Source organism: Terrapene carolina, unplaced genomic scaffold (genome assembly GCF_002925995.2).
Source record: "Terrapene carolina triunguis isolate 2854851 unplaced genomic scaffold, T_m_triunguis-2.0 Scaffold33891, whole genome shotgun sequence".
NCBI classification, from domain to species: domain Eukaryota; kingdom Metazoa; phylum Chordata; order Testudines; family Emydidae; genus Terrapene; species Terrapene triunguis.
The window spans coordinates 11,139,758-11,158,217 of record NW_020698242.1 but is presented as its reverse complement, the minus strand read 5'-3'; the positions used below and the strand labels follow the sequence as shown (position 1 = coordinate 11,158,217).

The window sequence follows — 18,460 nt, the reverse complement described above, 5'->3', positions numbered from 1 at the left end:
AGGGCCAATTAACCAGGCCAAAGCTGAGGGGAATAGGTGGCGTAAGTAATCCTCTGACTGAATAATGTGAGAGGCCAGCTGAGGAAGGAGGAAGGGCAGGAAGTTGGCAGTAGAGAAGGGGCTGCAGGGAAGGAGTCTGCAGTCACTTCCTGGGAGAAGAGAGGTGTGTTTGTGAGCTACAGAGCTTAAATAGCCTGCAGTTACTCCCTGGGAGGAGGGAGTTTGGGGGCTGGCAAACCCAGAGAAGCGGGAGAGCCAGAAGGTGAGGAAAGGCTCAGGGAAAAGGCAGCAAGGTTTAAGATGGTGCAGACTTTGCCTGCTGATTAGAGGGTCCCTGAGCTGGAACCTGGAGTAGAGGGTGGGCCTGGTTTTTCCTACCAGCAAGGTTGCCAACCCTCCAGGATTGGCCTGGAGTCTCCCGGAATTAAAGATTAATCTTTAATCAAAGATTATGCCATGCAAAGAAACCTCCAGGAATACGTCCAACCAAAATTGGCAACCTACCTGCCAGCCACTGGGGAAGTGGCACCGGCTGGACAGTGAATGGGAAGACTGCCTGAGCCTGTTTGTAAGAAGAGACTTTGATATGCTGGAAGGGGAGGACACATGTGACTTGGTAAGAGGGCTAAACTATGAACACAGAGCATCTCGCCTCGCTGACAGCCAGGAAGAAGGCAAGGCATGTGGTGAGGGGCAGAAAGGTGGCGTTGGAGCTGGAATCAACTACTCTCAAGAGCGACCAGTAGGAGGCACACTAGTGGTGAGCAAACCCTGTGACATTCTCCCTTGCACAGGCCACATCCTTAGGAACACCTGGTTTCCTGCTCGCTTTCCACAGGCATCCCAGTACAGGATCACATAGTTACCCCCCTCTCACAAGCACATGGTCCCCTCGCTGCTCAGGCCCCATTCTCTAAGAACACTCCTCTCCCCGACTCACTCAGGCTCTGTCCCAGTGTCAGGTGGTTCCCAGTCCCTTTCCACAGGCTGTGTTCCATTAACATATGTGTCCACACAGGTCATTTCCCAGGACAACGCTATGCCCTCTAGTTTGTGCCCCTCCTCCCCCAATTCACAAGCTCGGGAGACAATTACAGCATGAATTATGAATGGCCGCGTTTCTCGTGCTCACTGCTTTAGGTAACAGCCGCTCTCGCTATTTAAAATAGGTCAGCACGGGACACGGCTCGCTGCTGCTGCTCCTCAAAGTTGAACTTTCACGCTCAGTCAGTCTCCAACATCATATTTAACCATGACCCATTTCAGCTTAAATCTGTTAGCAACAAATTCCCCTCCACCCTGGCCCCAAATGGTTCCTCACCGAAGATAGGAAGCGGGAAATCCAGCTGTACGTGGACCATTGCTTTCTACCACCAGTTCAGATTCTTTACTGCTCTGCCGTCATCTGTTACAAAGATACTTCTGATGACACACACACACACAAGGGAGAAGGAATGAACTCAAGAAAGAGCCCCATAGATAGCTCCCTGAGGCATCAAAAAAGCCAGCAGATATCTTAAGTGCAAGTGTAAGTACAGCTAAGTACAAATATAAGACCCTGTGCATAAGCTTTACAAAGAACTAGAGTAGCATTGTTATAACTCAGTGCACTGCCTGTAGTAACTTTATTGTAGCTTTAGAATGTTTTGGATTGTAAGTGTTCTGTTCCGTTGGTTTCATTCGGGCTGGATTTTTGAAGGAGACCTGTATGGCTCAAATAACCTTTTGCACCTTTCCATTTAACTATAGAGGGATTTTTCTTGCCTTCCAGCTTCCTTCTTTGTGTCGGAGTGTGCAGGCCTTCTTTGACTCTGTTATGGCACCCTGAAGTAGCAGCCATGCCAAATCTAAGGATTTTAATAGTCTCATCTTTGTCCGGTTCTTTTAGACTATCTTGCTCTTTTAAAAAAAAATATTTTCAAGTTCCCCTTTCTAAAGTTGAATGTCACTATTATAGATTTTGGCCCAATTCCTCCGCTGTGGATGGCAAATTTAATTATATTTTCCCCCCATTTTCTTAGTGGCTCAACTATAATATATCTTGAACCAACTCCTGTGCCGTACTTGGGACTAATGTGGGAGTGGCATCACCTGTGGAGTGGTTTAGAAGCTGTTGTTCCGAGGAGCAGTTGGTTAAAGTATTGAGAAAATTCTTTCCATAAGACATGTCCTGACATGTGACCAATTTATATGCTGAATATCTCCAGTCTTTGAAGGGTGTAGTCAGTGGTCCCTTCCATGCGTGGCTAGTCCATTCCAGGAATTAGGGAGACCCTGACTGGTGACAGTGGGCAGCAAAAGGTGTGTTGTTCATGCTACAAGATAGTCAAGGAGAACTACAGGGCCTGTGGGCATGCAGTAACCCCAACAAAGAATTCCCACCCATTACAATCAAGTCCTGTATCCTTCATTGCTGAAAAGATACTACATGACCCAGCTCAAAATCTTGTTTGCTTGGGCCCACCTGTACACTTAACCTATTGGAGTCCATCCATCACTAGGTGACAGAGGGTCTGGTGTCTAGTTCTGCTCCCTTCTAGGCTATGGAACTGTGGAGTAAAACTAAGTAGTGAAATATGAATGAAACATCCCATAATACAAACAGAAGGTTCTTCTGGGCACCACGGAAATGCATTCTAAGTAGGCTTGGAGGGATTCCATGTTTATTATTTTTTTTAAATGAAATTCAATGGATAATGTCAGTGTTAATTTCCAAACACATAAGACCCGATCCCTTGCTCTGGTACCCCATTGACTTCATTGGAGCTACACCAGCATACAACAGATGTAAGAGAGTGGCGAATTAGAACCATATTCTTTCATTTTAATTGCATTAAAGGAAATCTGGAAAATCTCCATCCCTAATTCTTATTTATCCAAAGTTTAAGTTAAAAACATTTTAAACAAACTTCCTTTCCTATGTTACCACTAACTCCGGTTTGTTAAAACTGAAACAATGTTGAGAATCCAATTGACCTGTCACTAGTTATGTTGCATTTTTACTTTTTTTTTCTTCATTTCTCTCCGTTTGGACAGTGAAATTCAGTGAAGAGATTTTCATTTTTGGTGACAGTTGGTTTCCCTTTCAGGTTCCACTTACTAACATTTCAGTGTCTGAGCTGCAGATGCTCCAGGGGAATGCTGATGATTTTAACAAAATTGTAATAAATAAAGATGTTTAAATAGATAAAAACATGAAAACATTTCTAATTGCGCTTAGGTTTTGTAAACTGTTTGCAGACTCTAAATTTTGGACCATGGAGTTAAGAATGGCCTGTTAAAGGCTGTAGAAGCTGAGAATCATAACATTCAGAACAGGGCCGGCTCTACCATTTTTGCCGCCCCAAGCCAAAAAAAAAAGCTGCTCGGACTGTGCCACCCCAAGAATGGATGGAATACTGCCCCTTAGCATGTGCCACCCCAGGCACGTGCTTCCTCCACTGGTGCCTGGAGCCGGCCCTGATTCAGAAATGAAATCATACAGGACTAGATTCTTAGCTGGTGAAAATTGGCATAGCTCCGGTGTACTTCAGTGGAACTACACCGATTTACATGGAGCTGAGAATTTAGCCCATAACATTTCAAAGGAAACTTACAGGTACTGTCTGCTTACAAGGTAATGAATGTACAGTGGGCTAAATAATCTCCAAGGGTCTTGTCAATAGACAAGCAGTCTTCACACGCCAGAAACAGTGTTTGCAAAATAAAAAGACCACAGCTTTCAATTCTGAGTGAGGCCGTGCTCGCTTTCTTTCTTATGGGCCTATTGAAGAGCAGGCTAGATAACAGCTGAATGGGAAAGGTGTAGGGAGCAGTCCTACAGAATGCAGAGATCAGACTACCCATGGCCTCCTGCTAGCATTACTGTTGCTGGCTCTAAAGGGAGTAGGGGAGTAACCTGTCACTAAAAGTACTCTGTCAACGGGAATCTCTTTAAAAAAATGACTATACCAGTTTCTGATAGACCTTAGCATGTCCTACTTTGTTAAAATTCCTTTACAAATGCAAAGGCTTGTGTTTACTCCTTTTTGTGATGGTTGGAAGTGTCTTTGGGGGTGCAATCAAAAGCAACACTCCCAGAAATATTCTGGCTCCTTTCTCTCTGTCTGTGTGCATACTTGCTGGCTGCCCATTCACTTTCAATTTTGACTTTGCTGCTGCCACTGTTCCTTTTGCAGAGCATGGGAAAGGGCACGCACTATCAAATAAACAGTGAAACCGACTGCACGCAAAGTGCTGTCAAAATGCACAGAGTAAATCAGAAATAGAGAGAACAATGTTTTCCTTCATGTCTTTCAGTTACAGAAATCCTAGGCATTAAGTGCAACAATAATGGGTACAAGATTTTCAGATGGGAAAATGATTTTTAAGTTAATGGTGTCTCTTTAAACAGCTAAAAGATATATAGCCACTGTCATCCAAAGATCTCAATATGCATAACAAACAAGCTGTGGTATATACTGAGTTCCCTTGACCCATTACTGAAATGCAGCCACCTCTGGGATGGTGTACATCAGCCATTTAACAATACACAGCAACAACAGCACAGTTCTGCACAAAAAATAAGTACCATACCCAGGTTGGGAGACAGAATGTAGTTGCCTAAGTTGGGATTTGTCCTACTGTTGGGGGAAATACTATGGGATCTATTAATGACCAAGACAGGTCAGGAACTCAGTTTTGCATCTCACCTGAAAGATACAGGGCCCCCCAGTGAGGGGCATTGGTTCAGTACTAGGAGATGGGGTCACCGATGGAGTCATCAGCAGCCCTTCCTCCAGTACCCTGGGTTTCCCTTGCAAGCCTCCAAGCTGAGCACTGACCAGGGCTGATCCAGCTCATTTTGCAAGCTCTGACGAGATAATCACCTGTGGGTACTACAGCTGCAGATCCCATGTACTCACAGGGGGCTTGTTCCCCAGAGGGGCTTGCTCCTTGGGGGCAAAGCTCAGTGCAAGCTTCCTTCCATCCTCCATTCTCTTGGCCCTGGACTTCTGCTGCATTGAGTGTTTTGGGGTGGGGGAGAGCCAATTACAAACACAAGCACACTTGTTCAGTTTGATTTTTCCTTCCTTAAAAAAAAAAAAAGCTATAACTTTAAATGCCACAAGCTAATTGAAGCATCACCAGCTCTGAATTATGTCTCCTCCATCTCCAGCACTCCTGCGTTATTGGTCTTTCAGGACAGATCAATCACACACCCCGATCCACTATTACGAGTGAGGTATCACCATGGGATGAAGAATTCACCAGTGCTCAGATAAGGCACCTCCTCTCAGAACAAAAGGCACAGCTTTGCTACTACAGCCAATACTTGTGGCAATAGTACATGAGATTGCTGGGGACCTGGGGGTGGATCAAACCACACTGACTGATCTGGACTTGCTTGTGTTCTACACTCCTTTTCTCTTTCTTTTCTAAACTTTGACAGTAACTTGATACAACACCAGTTAGAAAGTATCATCAAATGCAAATATGCTCAAAAAACAAGCCCAGGAGGCTCATTCACACTCAGATAAGAGATCCAGCCCACTTTCTGATAAAGCATTTTTAAGTGTCACTTTGAATACGAATGATTGAAACTTACAGTTTGTCTAATTCGGTTAGGGCTGGGTGGCACCAGACTTCTTTTCTTTTTCTCCCCCCTTTCCTTTCTAATTAATTTCATCTCACTCAGAAAACGGAGAGGAAACGCTACGCTGTAATAAACAATCTCTGCACTGCAGCCTTAAGGCACTGAGCAGTAATATTAAGGGACATTTAATCAACAGAGGAGCCTTCTCTCTCCAGCCCGCCTCTCTTTTGCCTGGAGTAGGTTCTGAGTCATTAGGCTCTCAGGTAGATTTTGGGAACCAGCGAGTTAGCTGTGTATATCCGTCATGCGCATTTGTATAAATCTAGCTAGCTGGCTACAGAGAGAGGAGAGTTTAATTTGTCTCTGGAGGATCACATTGTTCTGAACACATCATTAGCACATGTCCCTCCCTCTTCCCCACCACCGCTCCACAACCAAGCTTCCATAAGTCTAAAGATTTCTCTTAAGACTGGAATGGGAGAGAGGGCACTGGCACAAGGAAAGGAATAAATGGAATTTCTCACGGGACGAACATAGGGTTGGAACAGTGGCTACTTAGCAAAGCTTTTCAAAGAGTGAGGAGACTGGGTAATGGGAAGTGTTAGATAACACTCCCCCATGCTTTTGCCTGGTCACGGGGCTGCTGAATGGGCTGGGAATCAATGCCATTATTACTTTATTTAAATGTGCAGTGTCCGTTGAAAGGAAAGCTAGCAGTAGAATATTAGAAGGGGTGGCAGGTCAGGATGGAGGAATATCAGCAGAGATATGGAGGGAGCCCAAAAGACTAGAATAGTATGGGGAGTGGCAGATCGGGACTGGGGGGCACAGGAGAGCCCAGGACTGGAACAGCAGGGGGGGTGGAGTGGGTCAGGAATCAGGGGCATTGGAGGATCTTTACGGGCATCCCACATCTGGAATAGCAAGGGGGCTGCTGGTCAGAACTAGGGTTCATTAGCACAGCTGTGTGTTGGAGCTGCAAGCGCACATGTGCTATAGATCTGGATTGTGGGACATTAGCAGAGATGGGTGGGCATGCTTGCACAGTACCCGTACAGCAACTGCTCACCTCCAGCCAGCTCTACCACCCCCATGCTCACTGCCAAGAACTCTAAAATTCACCCCCTTTGATATATACAAGCATTAATGCCTGAATGAAAAAATGCAGGTCATGGTGGAGTAGCCGAGACCAGAAATCCAAACCACCATCAAACTGTTCTAACTTGGGGGGAAAGTGTGTCCACTGGATTTGAAGGGTCACAGCCTCCTCAGTGAATTCTCTAAGGTTCCACAGGGAACACGGGACTGAAGGATGTTTTTTTGCAGAAGGTGCAGGACTGGTACTGAGCAGCTCTGCGTTCAAATCTGAGTTCTATCGCAGACTTCCTGTGTGACCTTCTTACGTCCTCTCTGTGTTTCAGTTCCCCAGCTGTAAAATGGGCGTAATGATCCTTCCTTTCTCCTGCCCTTTGACTGTGTTGTCTATTTAGACGGTAAACCCTTTGGTCGCGGGAACTGACTCTTCCTAGGTGTATGGACAGCACCTTACACAACGGAGCCCAGATTTCAGCTGGGGCCTCTATGTGCTACTGTGATACAAGTAGTTAATAATAATAATAGAATTTGGCTCTAAATGTTTAAAGAAAGAGAAGGAAAGAGAAAGAGAGAGGGGGGGGGGAGGGAGGACTCTTTTTTTCCCAGCCCCAGCATTCCCCAGGCTTTTTCAGAGTTCTGAAAATAGGATCATTTTTTCATATAAAGCTGAAGTGTTTTTTGTTTAGTTTGTTTTTTGGCAACACGTGTATCTCTTATTCTAGCCCTGGGATGGATATTTTCCAGGTGGCGGCTCCAGGGGAACATGGGGGAGGCACATAGGCAGAGATGAGATTTCCTCAGCCAAGTGACTGCAAGGCCATCATCCCTGCATTCCAGCAGCCTCTCAAGTGGGCGACGCTGCATTTCCGCCTCACCCTGATGAATGGGTTTTCCCTTGATTGACAGGAATTCTCTGGATCTTGCTAAAAGTCTTGTGGGCGGCACAGAACAGGCACTGAGCATAGCAGTGCTACGAGAAGCGTGAGATAAGGCACACACAGCTCCCGTACCTGAGATACCAGCACTATGCCACCCAGGTGAGCCATGCAGAGGGAAATAGGATGAGAGTGGGTAGGGGGGAAAGTAGGTCACTGTGAGGCCTTCCCCCTGTGCACCCCACCTGCCTGGCTTTGATGGAAATGTCCCGGCCACTGAATCATTGAAAGCATTGTGACCATCAGTGACTGGCATAGCATGCTGGTCTTCAAGGGGCTCTGTATTTAATCACGCGGCCTAGCAAACATCTGCCAATATGTACCCCAGAGCAGGTCAGCACTGGGAAAGAGAGAGAGAACGGGAAAACAAAGTCTGAGACAGAGAGACACACACACAAAGGCCCAGAGAGAAAGAGTGGAAAAGGATGGATGGATAGATAGATTAGATAGAACAAACACAGGCCCAGAGAGAAAAAATTTCAAAGTGTAATTAAAAACTAAAACTGGGTCTTTCCCTCAGGTCCCTTGCACTGCTCTGTGATTAATAAGAAGAGCATCAGGAAGACAGTCTCTAGGCTGAGTGCCTGGTTTCCTGGGGCATGCAGGAATTCCTTGGGTACCCAGAGCCCCTGCTCTCCAAGCAGAGAAGAGCCTAGCAAAGGGCAAACCCTTCCCGGAGCTGCGGCTGTAATTAGGGATCTGTCTCTTCTTCCCTTTGAAATCTTGTTTATCAGGGGCAGCGAGAAGTAGATGGGAATCCACATGGCACCGGCTAGAACCCACCAGGTTTTTCTGAGCTACAGACCAGCAAGGAAATACTTAGGGGAGTAGCTTGTAGAGAACCCTTCTGTCCAGCATTAGAGATATGGTCCCCATTAATGCAGGGCTTTAGAACAGGATACAGAGGAAAGAAGCAGCAAAGGGGTTAATGACACCCAGCACCTCCTAAGTGACAGCTGTGTTGTCACTGTGTCCCATACAAGTGATGCCACTGGTAAAGAAATAGAGAGAGGAAATTAAACACCAAGGCCATGCCACAATATTGACAGTGAGGGGCATATTTCACATGCAGTGCCTGGAGACCAAGCTGCTTGGCTCCTGCTAGCTTTAATGGTAGTTGCACAGCTAAATCTCTGTATACCAGGCTGAAAGAGTCACCGGCTAAGAGGGTGTCTGAGCCAGGAAACCGTGAATCACAGCTGATGCCCAGTTCCTTGACAAACAGGGATGCAGCTTCTCAGCCTTTGTCCTGCAGCAGGAGATGCAATGCTGCAAAACAGGGTCATGACCTTTGACCCCCTGTGTAGATATTGCCTCATTGGGTATTGGCGTGAGGTCGCCACCAAATTAACCTGGGGTTCTGCCACTGCCCTGACTGCCACAGGGGATGATGGTGCCACCAGTGACACATGGGATAACAGCAGCACATGTAGCTATATCCCCTGCTGCCTGGGGTTTGTATATTAACTGAGATTTTGTTTTGCTTTCTTCACTTAATTCGACACCCAGCACCAGTTTTCTGGACCTGAGAACATCCTTTGAACATGCCTCTGGTGTGGCTGAGCTGCTGTGAATTTGACCTTTCACCTCAGGGCAGAGTTGGCTTCAGATGAGAATCATCTGTCCCGTGAGTTCAGCACAAACAATTGCCACCCTTAGCAAACACAGGGATGTTGAGATCTATGCAGAGCCGAATTCTAGGCTGGTTTAATGCAACCAACTTATCACATTTGTTCACCTTCATAGCTTTAATTCCCTGAAAGATCCTCTCCATACACCTGACCAGGACTTTGGAACAAGTAATGTTGAGACAGCCCTTGAAGAATCCATCCCTGGTTTTAGATGAGACCCAGTTTATGCAGGGACAGGATATATGTTAGGTTTCCAAGCTGGCTGCATATGGCCAATAAAACTACTACTTCTTTACCTTGATAATACTGGCCCAGATTTGCAGTCACACCCCAACCTGTCCTCCACTTTTGCACAGACAGTTTTGCACAGGCTGCTAGAATTGGTCACCAATGCATGCAGGTGCCATATTGGTGCAGCAAACTGCACACATCAGTGTGGTGGTGCAAAATTGCAGTGGTAAGCCAGGGACTGAAAATCAGGGACATTGAGCTTTGTGGCCTAACTCTGCAGCCACCTAAGCCCCGACCTCCAGACGAGTGTTGCCTGCATTTGGATTGAAGAACGGAGCCCTTTTTGTGCAAATTAAAGGCTCCCAGTTACAAAGCACTGTGCTGGGGAAGGGAGACCACTCGGCCAACGTGCTGGTTCAGATGGGTGGGGTGCCCTCACTTGTTGCTTTGAATAAGGTAACGCAGTCAAACAGTCAATTCCATTATTGCAAAGTTCAACCCAGGACACAAGGAGCCCTGGGTGACACTGAGCAGCTCCGGCTCAGTGAGAGCTGGAGAGCCAGAGAGAACCACAGGCTCTATCTGTGTCCATCAGCCCCAATACAGGATCCCCTTTCTAGCCATGAAGGTCAAACCATGTCTCTCCTCCACCATGAGGGACACCACAGGTCACACAGAATACCATAGAGATCAGAGTCACACCAATGGGCTCTCTGCCACTCTGCCGGCCAACATCTCCCCTGACCTCCCCTCATCTCCGTAACGACCAGACATAACAACGAGGCAGCCTTACCTGGAAGCCGCAATCTCCGCTTTCTGCTTGGCGATGGTGGCCGCCCTCTCTGCCGCCTCGGTGGCCCGATCCACCTTCTCGCGGATCTTGCTGGCCCTCAGCGGGATGAGGTTCTTCCGCTTGCCGCTCACCAGGACGTTCTGTTTGTACTTCCCCTCCTCCTTGGTGCCGTCCGGGAAGGTCATGGAGCCGTAGCCGTGGCGCTTGTTGTTGGCCCACTCCCCCTCGTACTTCAGCCCATCCGAGCGCTGGCTGACCCCGAAGCCCGAGCGCTTGTCGTTCTTCCACTCGCCCACGTAGATCTCGGTGGTGGTGGCATCAATGTCGTCCTCAATGACGGACAGCTCGGCCTCGCCCTCGCCCAAGCTGATGGTGGAGTTGATGTCGCTGGCGGTGGAGCTGACGGTGCTCATGCCCGCCTCGCTCCGGAAGGAGCTCTGTTTGCTGCGCTGGCTGGCGAGGGAGCTCTTGGACTCAGACTTGCGCAGCTTGAGCCCGCTCAGCAGGGACCGCCGGAAGATCCCCTTCTTCTTGCTCTTGAGGATCTCGGCATCGCTGTGGGCCATGAGGACGAAGCCGCCCCTGGAGACAGCAGGGCTGCCGGCCACGGCAGGCGAGGAGTCGGGGTGCAGCGCCGTGCCGTTGGTGTGCTCACTGCGCAGCGAGTTAATGGATGTCCTCAGGGGCGACCTGATAACCGCAGCCATGCCGTAGGGGACACTCTGCCGGATGCCATAGCCTTGGCGCATGCCACCAGCCCACTGGCCCTGGTACGTCCCTGTGAACAGAGATGCCGGAGGAAAAAAACAGAGAGAGCTTGATTTACGCACTGCCCCGAGTCCTGCCTAGCGGGTTGTATACAGGAGCATAGCAATCACTGAGCCATTTGTTACTGGGAGGATGGGAGCCCAGCGAAGGGCAGATCCAGAGCCAACCCCCCTCCCAAGCCTGGAGGTGTTCTTAGTCCAGGCCCATCTCTATTTGTGGGGGCAGCCAGTGTGTAGGTGGGGGAAAGAGGAAGAAATATCTTAGCAAGAGTCCAAGAATGCATTTCAGCTCCCTTGGGAGTTGGCCCGGAAATAATAGGAAACAGCCAAGGCACCACATCACATGGGCCTATCCTTCCAGGAATTGCCTATCACACCCATTCCCTAAACTGAAAGGAAAGAGAGCAGGGAGACAGAGCCTAGGAATTCTTAGCCTAGAACAGAGTAAAATCCCATCTCTTTTGGTCACCTGCCTCTGACAGTGATCAACGCTGGCTGGTACATTACAAAAGATGTATTTATATACATAGTGCCTTCCATCCAAAGAGCAGTGGAAGGAAGCAGCAATAGAGAAATAAAGGCCACATGCCTAGGGACCCATCTGGATATTACATTCAGAAATGTGCACCCATCTGCACTCCTGCATTTGCGTGGGCATTTACCTGGGTTACTTTACAGGTATTTAGGAGTCTACAAGTATACATGGGCACTGGCAGTAATTGTAGGTGCAAAGGTATGTGCAGTTTTGAGGGCTATAAGTTACAGTCCCTGGGAAGGCATAACAGCTGTATTACATTTGTAAGTGTGCAGTACTCAGCTCGGGGGGCGGGGCGGGAGGACTGTCTTCCTGCCCTGAGCTGATGTTCATTCACGTCCTGAACCACTGGGATCAACCTCCTTTGTAATTTTATCCCAGGCATTTTAACTGCAGATCTTGTCTTAATTCTTAGTGGCTTAATCCTTTCTGTGCCCCGAGTTTCCAAGCTGACTGAGTGCACGATGAGGTATTTATGAACACGAGTAAACACTCCATCCTTGCTTTGCCAGCCATGAAGTGATAATGTGCATAGGGCAGGAGTTAAGTTTTTGCTAAGAAGCCATCCACCTTATTTCATAGAAATTTGAATCATAGGAATGGAAGGGACCTCAAGAGGTCATCTAGTCCAGTCCCCTGCACTCATGGCAGGACTAAGTATTATCCAGACCATCCCTGACAGGGGTTTGTCTAACCTGCTCTTAAAAATCTCCAATGATGGAGATTCCACAACCTCCCTGGGCAATCCCTTCTCTCAGGGTCTGATCCGTCAATGTGCTGACAGCTCCTGAAAAGTGCTCCGCTCCCTGCACTCCTTCTAACATCAACGGGCTCTGCCTAGCACCACACTGGGTACACTCAGCGCCTTGCAAAATTGGGCCCTTCCTTTGTACCATACTGATACCTACGCTGCAAGGGCTTCAGAAAGTAGACTTGCTGGAACAGTGACCCCTCTCTGAACCAAACTGAAACTAAACCTTGATAAAAACGGCCCCGGTAAAACCCAGGTTATGACCTCGGACTTAGTCTGATAAAGTCTTTCTATCCTCTCTGCGTACAGCAGGACATTAGAAAGGCAAAGGCACAAAATGAGCTCAAACTAGCTAAGGGAATAAAGGGGAACAAGAAGACTTTTTATCAATACATTAGAAGCAAGAGGAAGACCAAAGACAGGGTAGGCCCACTGCTTAGTGAAGAGGGAGAAACAGTAACAGGAAACTTGGAAATGGCAGAGATGCTTAATGACTTCTTTGTTTCGGTCTTCACCGAGAAGTCTGAAGGAATGCCTATCCTAGTGAATGCTAATGGGAAGGGGGTAGGTTTAGCAGATAAAATAAAAAAAGAACAAGTTAAAAATCACTTAGAAAAGTTAGATGCCTGCAAGTCACCAGGGCCTGATGAAATGCATCCTAGAATACTCAAGGAGCTAATAGAGGAGGTATCTGAGCCTCTAGCTATTATCTTTGGAAAATCATGGGAGACGGGAGAGATTCCAGAAGACTGGAAAAGGGCAAATATAGTGCCCATCTATAAAAAGGGAAATAAAAACAACCCAGGAAACTACAGACCAGTTAGTTTAACTTCTGTGCCAGGGAAGATAATGGAGCAAGTAATTAAGGAAATCATCTGCAAACACTTGGAAGGTGGTAAGGTGATAGGGAACAGCCAGCATGGATTTGTAAAGAACAAATCATGTCAAACCAATCTGATAGCTTTCTTCGATAGGATAACGAGTCTTGTGGATAAGGGAGAAGCTGTGGATGTGGTATACCTAGACTTTAGTAAGGCATTTGATACGGTCTCGCATGATATTCTTATCGACAAACTAGGCAAATACAATTTAGATGGGGCTACTATAAGGTGGGTGCATAACTGGCTGGATAACCGTACTCAGAGAGTTGTTATTAATGGTTCCCAATCCTGCTGGAAAGGCATAACGAGTGGGGTTCCGCAGGGGTCTGTTTTGGGACCGGCTCTGTTCAATATCTTCATTAACGACTTAGATATTGGTATAGAAAGTACGATTATTAAGTTTGCGGATGATACCAAACTGGGAGGGATTGCAACTGCTTTGGAGGACAGGGTCATAATTCAAAATGATCTGGACAAATTGGAGAAATGGTCTGAGTTAAACAGGATGAAGTTTAACAAAGACAAATGCAAAGTGCTCCACTTAGGAAGAAAAAATCAGTTTCACACATACAGAATGGGAAGAGACTGTCTAGGAAGGAGTACGGCAGAAAGGGATCTAGGGGTTATAGTGGACCACAAGCTAAATATGAGTCAACAGTGTGATGCTGTTGCAAAAAAAGCAAACGTGATTCTGGGATGTATTAACAGGTGTGTTGTGAGCAAGACACGAGAAGTCATTCTTCCGCTCTACTCTGCTCTGGTTAGGCCTCAGCTGGAGTATTGTGTCCAGTTCTGGGCACCGCATTTCAAGAAAGATGTGGAGAAATTGGAAAGGGTCCAGAGAAGAGCAACAAGAATGATTAAAGGTCTTGAGAACATGACCTATGAAGCAAGGCTGAAAGAATTGGGTTTGTTTAGTTTGGAAAAGAGAAGACTGAGAGGGGACATGATAGCAGTTTTCAGGTATCTAAAAGGGTGTCATAAGGAGGAGGGAGAAAACTTGTTCACCTTAGCCTCTGAGGATAGAACAAGAAGCAATGGGCTTAAACTGCAGCAAGGGAGGTCTAGGTTGGACATTAGGAAAAAGTTCCTAACCGTCAGGGTGGTTAAACACTGGAATAAATTGCCTAGGGCGGTTGTGGAATCTCCATCTCTGGAGATATTTAAGAGTAGGTTAGATAAATGTCTATCAGGGATGGTCTAGACAGTATTTGGTCCTGCCATGCGGGCAGGGGACTGGACTCGATGACCTCTCGAGGTCCCTTCCAGTCCTAGAATCTATGAATCTATGAATCTATGTTCTTTTGCCCTTGGTAATAATCATGCAGAAATTAGTGACCTGTTAGGTTTCTCCTAGCCTATCCCTGTGGCTGGTGGAAGGTTGTTCCCTGCAATATTTTCCAGGGCTAAGTGTCCTGAGCAATAGGGCTTCTACTGCTTCTACTGTTAAGGCCAGAAGGGCTAATTAGGATGATCTAATCGGACCTCCTGTATATCACAGGCCATAGAACTTCCACCAACTCACACCACTAAGAGATATTTCCTAAAATGCAATCTAAATTTCCCTTTATTCTCTGTTATTGGAAATTTCCTACATAATTCTGCTCCTTCCTTGAAATCTAGGCTGCTCAGACACTTCTGGGCAGTTACGGTTATCACCTTCTCTTGCTCATCCTTTGGCCAAGCCTTACAGTCCGAATATTGTTGCCATCAGTTACATCAATTGTTTTTTAAATAGTCCTGTCCTACTGTATTTGTCTGCCTGAGTTGAAAAATGGAGTGGGGGAAGCCAGGTCTCTTATTTGCATTGCCTGCTTGGTGTGTTTTAGACGAGGAAAACAAAAAGCCCAGCCTGCCTCAAACAATTCAAACCGAAGCCCTTTCATTTTGGCCTCCTGGACGGTATTATTTATTTGTGGCACATTCACATTGTGAAAAACTCCTGTCCTGGGCTCTAGGGGCCAGACTGTCCAAGGGATTCAGGCACCTAAGGATGCTGCTAGGCACGTACAGGGATTTTCAAAGCACCTCAGTGTGTTAAGTGTCTAACTCCCATTGACATCAATGGGAGTTAGACACCTGGCCTGCATAGGCCTTGCCAGCTAATCAAAAATATAATCCAAATGAGTAACAAAAAACAAAACAGGAGATCACAAAATAACAGCCAGTCACGTCCCCCAACCTGAGACTCCCAAAGGAATGCCCCCACGCTCTCACAAGCACCTCAGTTCTCTTCAAACACTTTCAGAAAGGCCGCAGATCCAGGGCTACTTGGGACTGAGAGGAAGTGAATTCCAAAATGGAGGGGCCCGCATAAGAAACTACCTGCCAGCAGTCGCCCCCCTTACAGGGCTTGTCTACATGGTGACATCCAGGAAAATTAATCTGAATTAAGTGAAGGTGTGAAATTGAAGTGAATTAGTTAACCACAGTGTGAACACCTTCATTCAGAATTAAAGTGGTCTTAAATCGGTTTATCTTAATTCACTTCCAAAGTGAATTAAACTAAACCAAATTAAGTCCGCTTTAATTCTGAATAGCAGCATCCATACAGGGATTGAATGAGGTTTAATTAATCTCCTTCAAATTCACACCTGTAGTTAATTCAGATTAATTTTCCTGCATGTCCCCATGTAGACAAGCCCATAAACCAAAGTGGGGTTCCAATATGAGCACCTCCGTGCTGGTCACAATCGAGTCAATGTGGCACATGGAGAGAGGAGTTCCATGTCGGATGGTCCCAGGCAATTTAGGGCTTGATAGGTCAAAACCAATACCTTAAATGGCAGCCAGTGATGATCACAGAGCACTGGGGCGGTGTGATTGGGATGGGCTATGGCATTTAACAAATGAGCTGCTGTGTTCTGCACTAGGATTAGCCTGTGAGTGGGTTTAAGGGGTAGCCCCAATTAGAGCACATTGCAGTAGTCCAATCCAGAGGCGGTGAGTGGATTTCAGCAATGAGATATGAAAGAAAAGGACACAGCGCTGTAACCAGATACAAATGGGAAACAGCCACCCTGGCTACTGATGCCATTTGTTCACCTGGGAGCCACTGGGAATGTAACCAGCCCCCCATACTGTGAACGTCAGTAACAAGCAACGGACATAAACCTCAGCCAAATTCACTGCTTGCTTCTTCCCAGCACATCATCATCACCTCCCTTTTATCTCGATTCTCAGCAGCACTCTGTGAGCCGGACGAGACAGAGATATTAAGCTGACTGTCATCAGCACGCTAAAAGCATTGCAGCCGTACCATATCTCTCACTAACGCCCCAATCCAGCAGAGCACTTAAGCATGTGTGTAACACCTGCGTAGTCCCATTGACTTGACTTAAAGCTGGATCAGGATCTTACTCTCCTTAAGAGCCCGTAAGGACATTGAGGAAGAGAGGTGACAATAGTGCACCCTGTCTCAAAGTCGCCAGAGAAGTTGGATGCACTTTCTACTTCTGCTTTCCTTAGCCAAAGGTAACAGATTTGTGCTTTGAGCTTCCACAGGCTGATTTATCCTAAACAATTGGGACTTGGGAGACCTGGATTCTAATCCCGGTTCTGCTGCTGGCCTGTTGGGTCACTGCCCTGCTCTGTGCTTCAGTTTCCCCATCTGTACAATGGGGGCTAATGATATTGACCTGCTTTGTAAAGCGCTTTGAGATCTACTGATGAAAAGTGCGAGAGAAGGGCTAGGTGGTATTATTACCCCAACGTGTGAGGATCAACAGTCCTTGTAATTTCATATTGCTCATCCTTTCTATAAGACCTTACTAGGCTATTTGCCGCATAGAACTTCCAAATTGGAAAGTCTGGTAGGTTCTATCTAGTCCTTCCCCTAGAGCCAGTGCTGTCTATTTTCTATAATAAATTAAATAATATGTAATAATAATAATTGGTACTTTCTGTCTAAGGATTTCAAAGCATTTGATCCATGGACTAAGGCACAAATAGGTTTGTAGTAGAAAGAGAGAGCCTGAGACATGAGGCCTGGTATGAGGCCTAAGGCCTGAACTAAAGTAGTCTAGCCCTGTTGATATAAAGCAAAGTTAGCAAGAGTCAAGCTATGAGCAAAAGTCAGCCCCTGTTACAACGCATACCTATTTGCAAGTTCACAGAACTTGGCAAGAACAGGGCTAGTACTGCAAAAATGCAAATCCTCCTAAGAAGTGCTAGGCACAGGACACTCACGTAAACACATTGCAGAGCACCCCGATACAAGATTATGGTGTAAACACACTCCCTGAAGATGGTTCAGGGACATGCTGACCCCTCTGAAAGATAAGGTCAGGATGACAGGGTGCTGGATAGAAATGTTTTGCTCGAACCTACATATACAAGATAAAGGGTGGTAACTAACCACGTCAGAGGGGCAATTCATAACTTGTTTGTATCAGTGTATAAAAGAGGGCTCACAGGTGTCTTTGTCCAGCCATGGGGGGGAATGGAAAGTCCCGTCATTCACTGAACCACATCCATTGTCACAGGTGTACATGTGCTAGTGTAACTGTAGACACTGATCCAGGGAGCTAGGACCATACTTCGTGGTCAATAAACCTGGCCGAGTGCCTTCACTATAGAAACCAAGTCTGTGGTCTTCGGGGCAGTTCGATCGGAGCCTGCTGTAAGGGCTCTCTAGCCAGAGCCAGCGCAGCACACAACAAGAACACACACGCAGCCAACAACTGAATACAAGGTTAATGCTAATTTTTCTCCCAACACTAACGAGCTGCTCCAAACAGCCATTTGTGCCTCCAGTTAGAGGAGCCTCCAGTTAGAGGTTTCAATTGGAGATGAGCATGCCAGGGCTTTTCTGGTTGCACCCAAGTTGTCTGGGCACCAAGGCGGTGTGATCTGGGGGGGGATGCGCACCCAAATGGCATTTTCAGAAGGCCCCCACTGGGGCACATGGGCTGCTCCAGGGGCTCAAACGTTAGTTGTTGCAGAGGCATGCCTGAGCCAGGAGCAAAAATGAAGCCATGCAAGCAGCAGCCCCTCACCGTCTGCACTGTAGTCAGAGAGAAAGGATCCCACCCAGACTTACTCCAAGAAGGCACAGGGAAAGAGTCAGCGGCAGACAGAGGATTTACTGAGGGTTTATTGGATTAGTATAGGACAGCAGGGAGGAGAGTCAGGATTATGGGTGCGGGGAGAGGTGGGAGGGAGAAAGTGGAAAGGTCAGGGTCTCATGTTGGCATTTGGGGGTGGGAGGTTCAATGAACAGAGAGAGAAGCTGCATGTCAGGGCCGTACACCATGGGTATGTCGAC

At 47.0% G+C, this 18,460-nt stretch overlaps 1 protein-coding gene across 1 annotated transcript in view; it reads right to left on the bottom strand.

The window, feature by feature from the left end:
* The window catches only part of LOC112105772 (junctophilin-3), a 115,749-nt gene that overhangs the window by 69,386 nt on the left and 27,903 nt on the right, over positions 1 to 18,460 (bottom strand). The window contains exon 2 of the mRNA XM_026663673.1: positions 10,261 to 11,038. Within this exon, the coding sequence (XP_026519458.1) occupies positions 10,261 to 11,038 (778 nt within the window). The remainder of the gene's footprint in view (positions 1 to 10,260; positions 11,039 to 18,460) is intronic.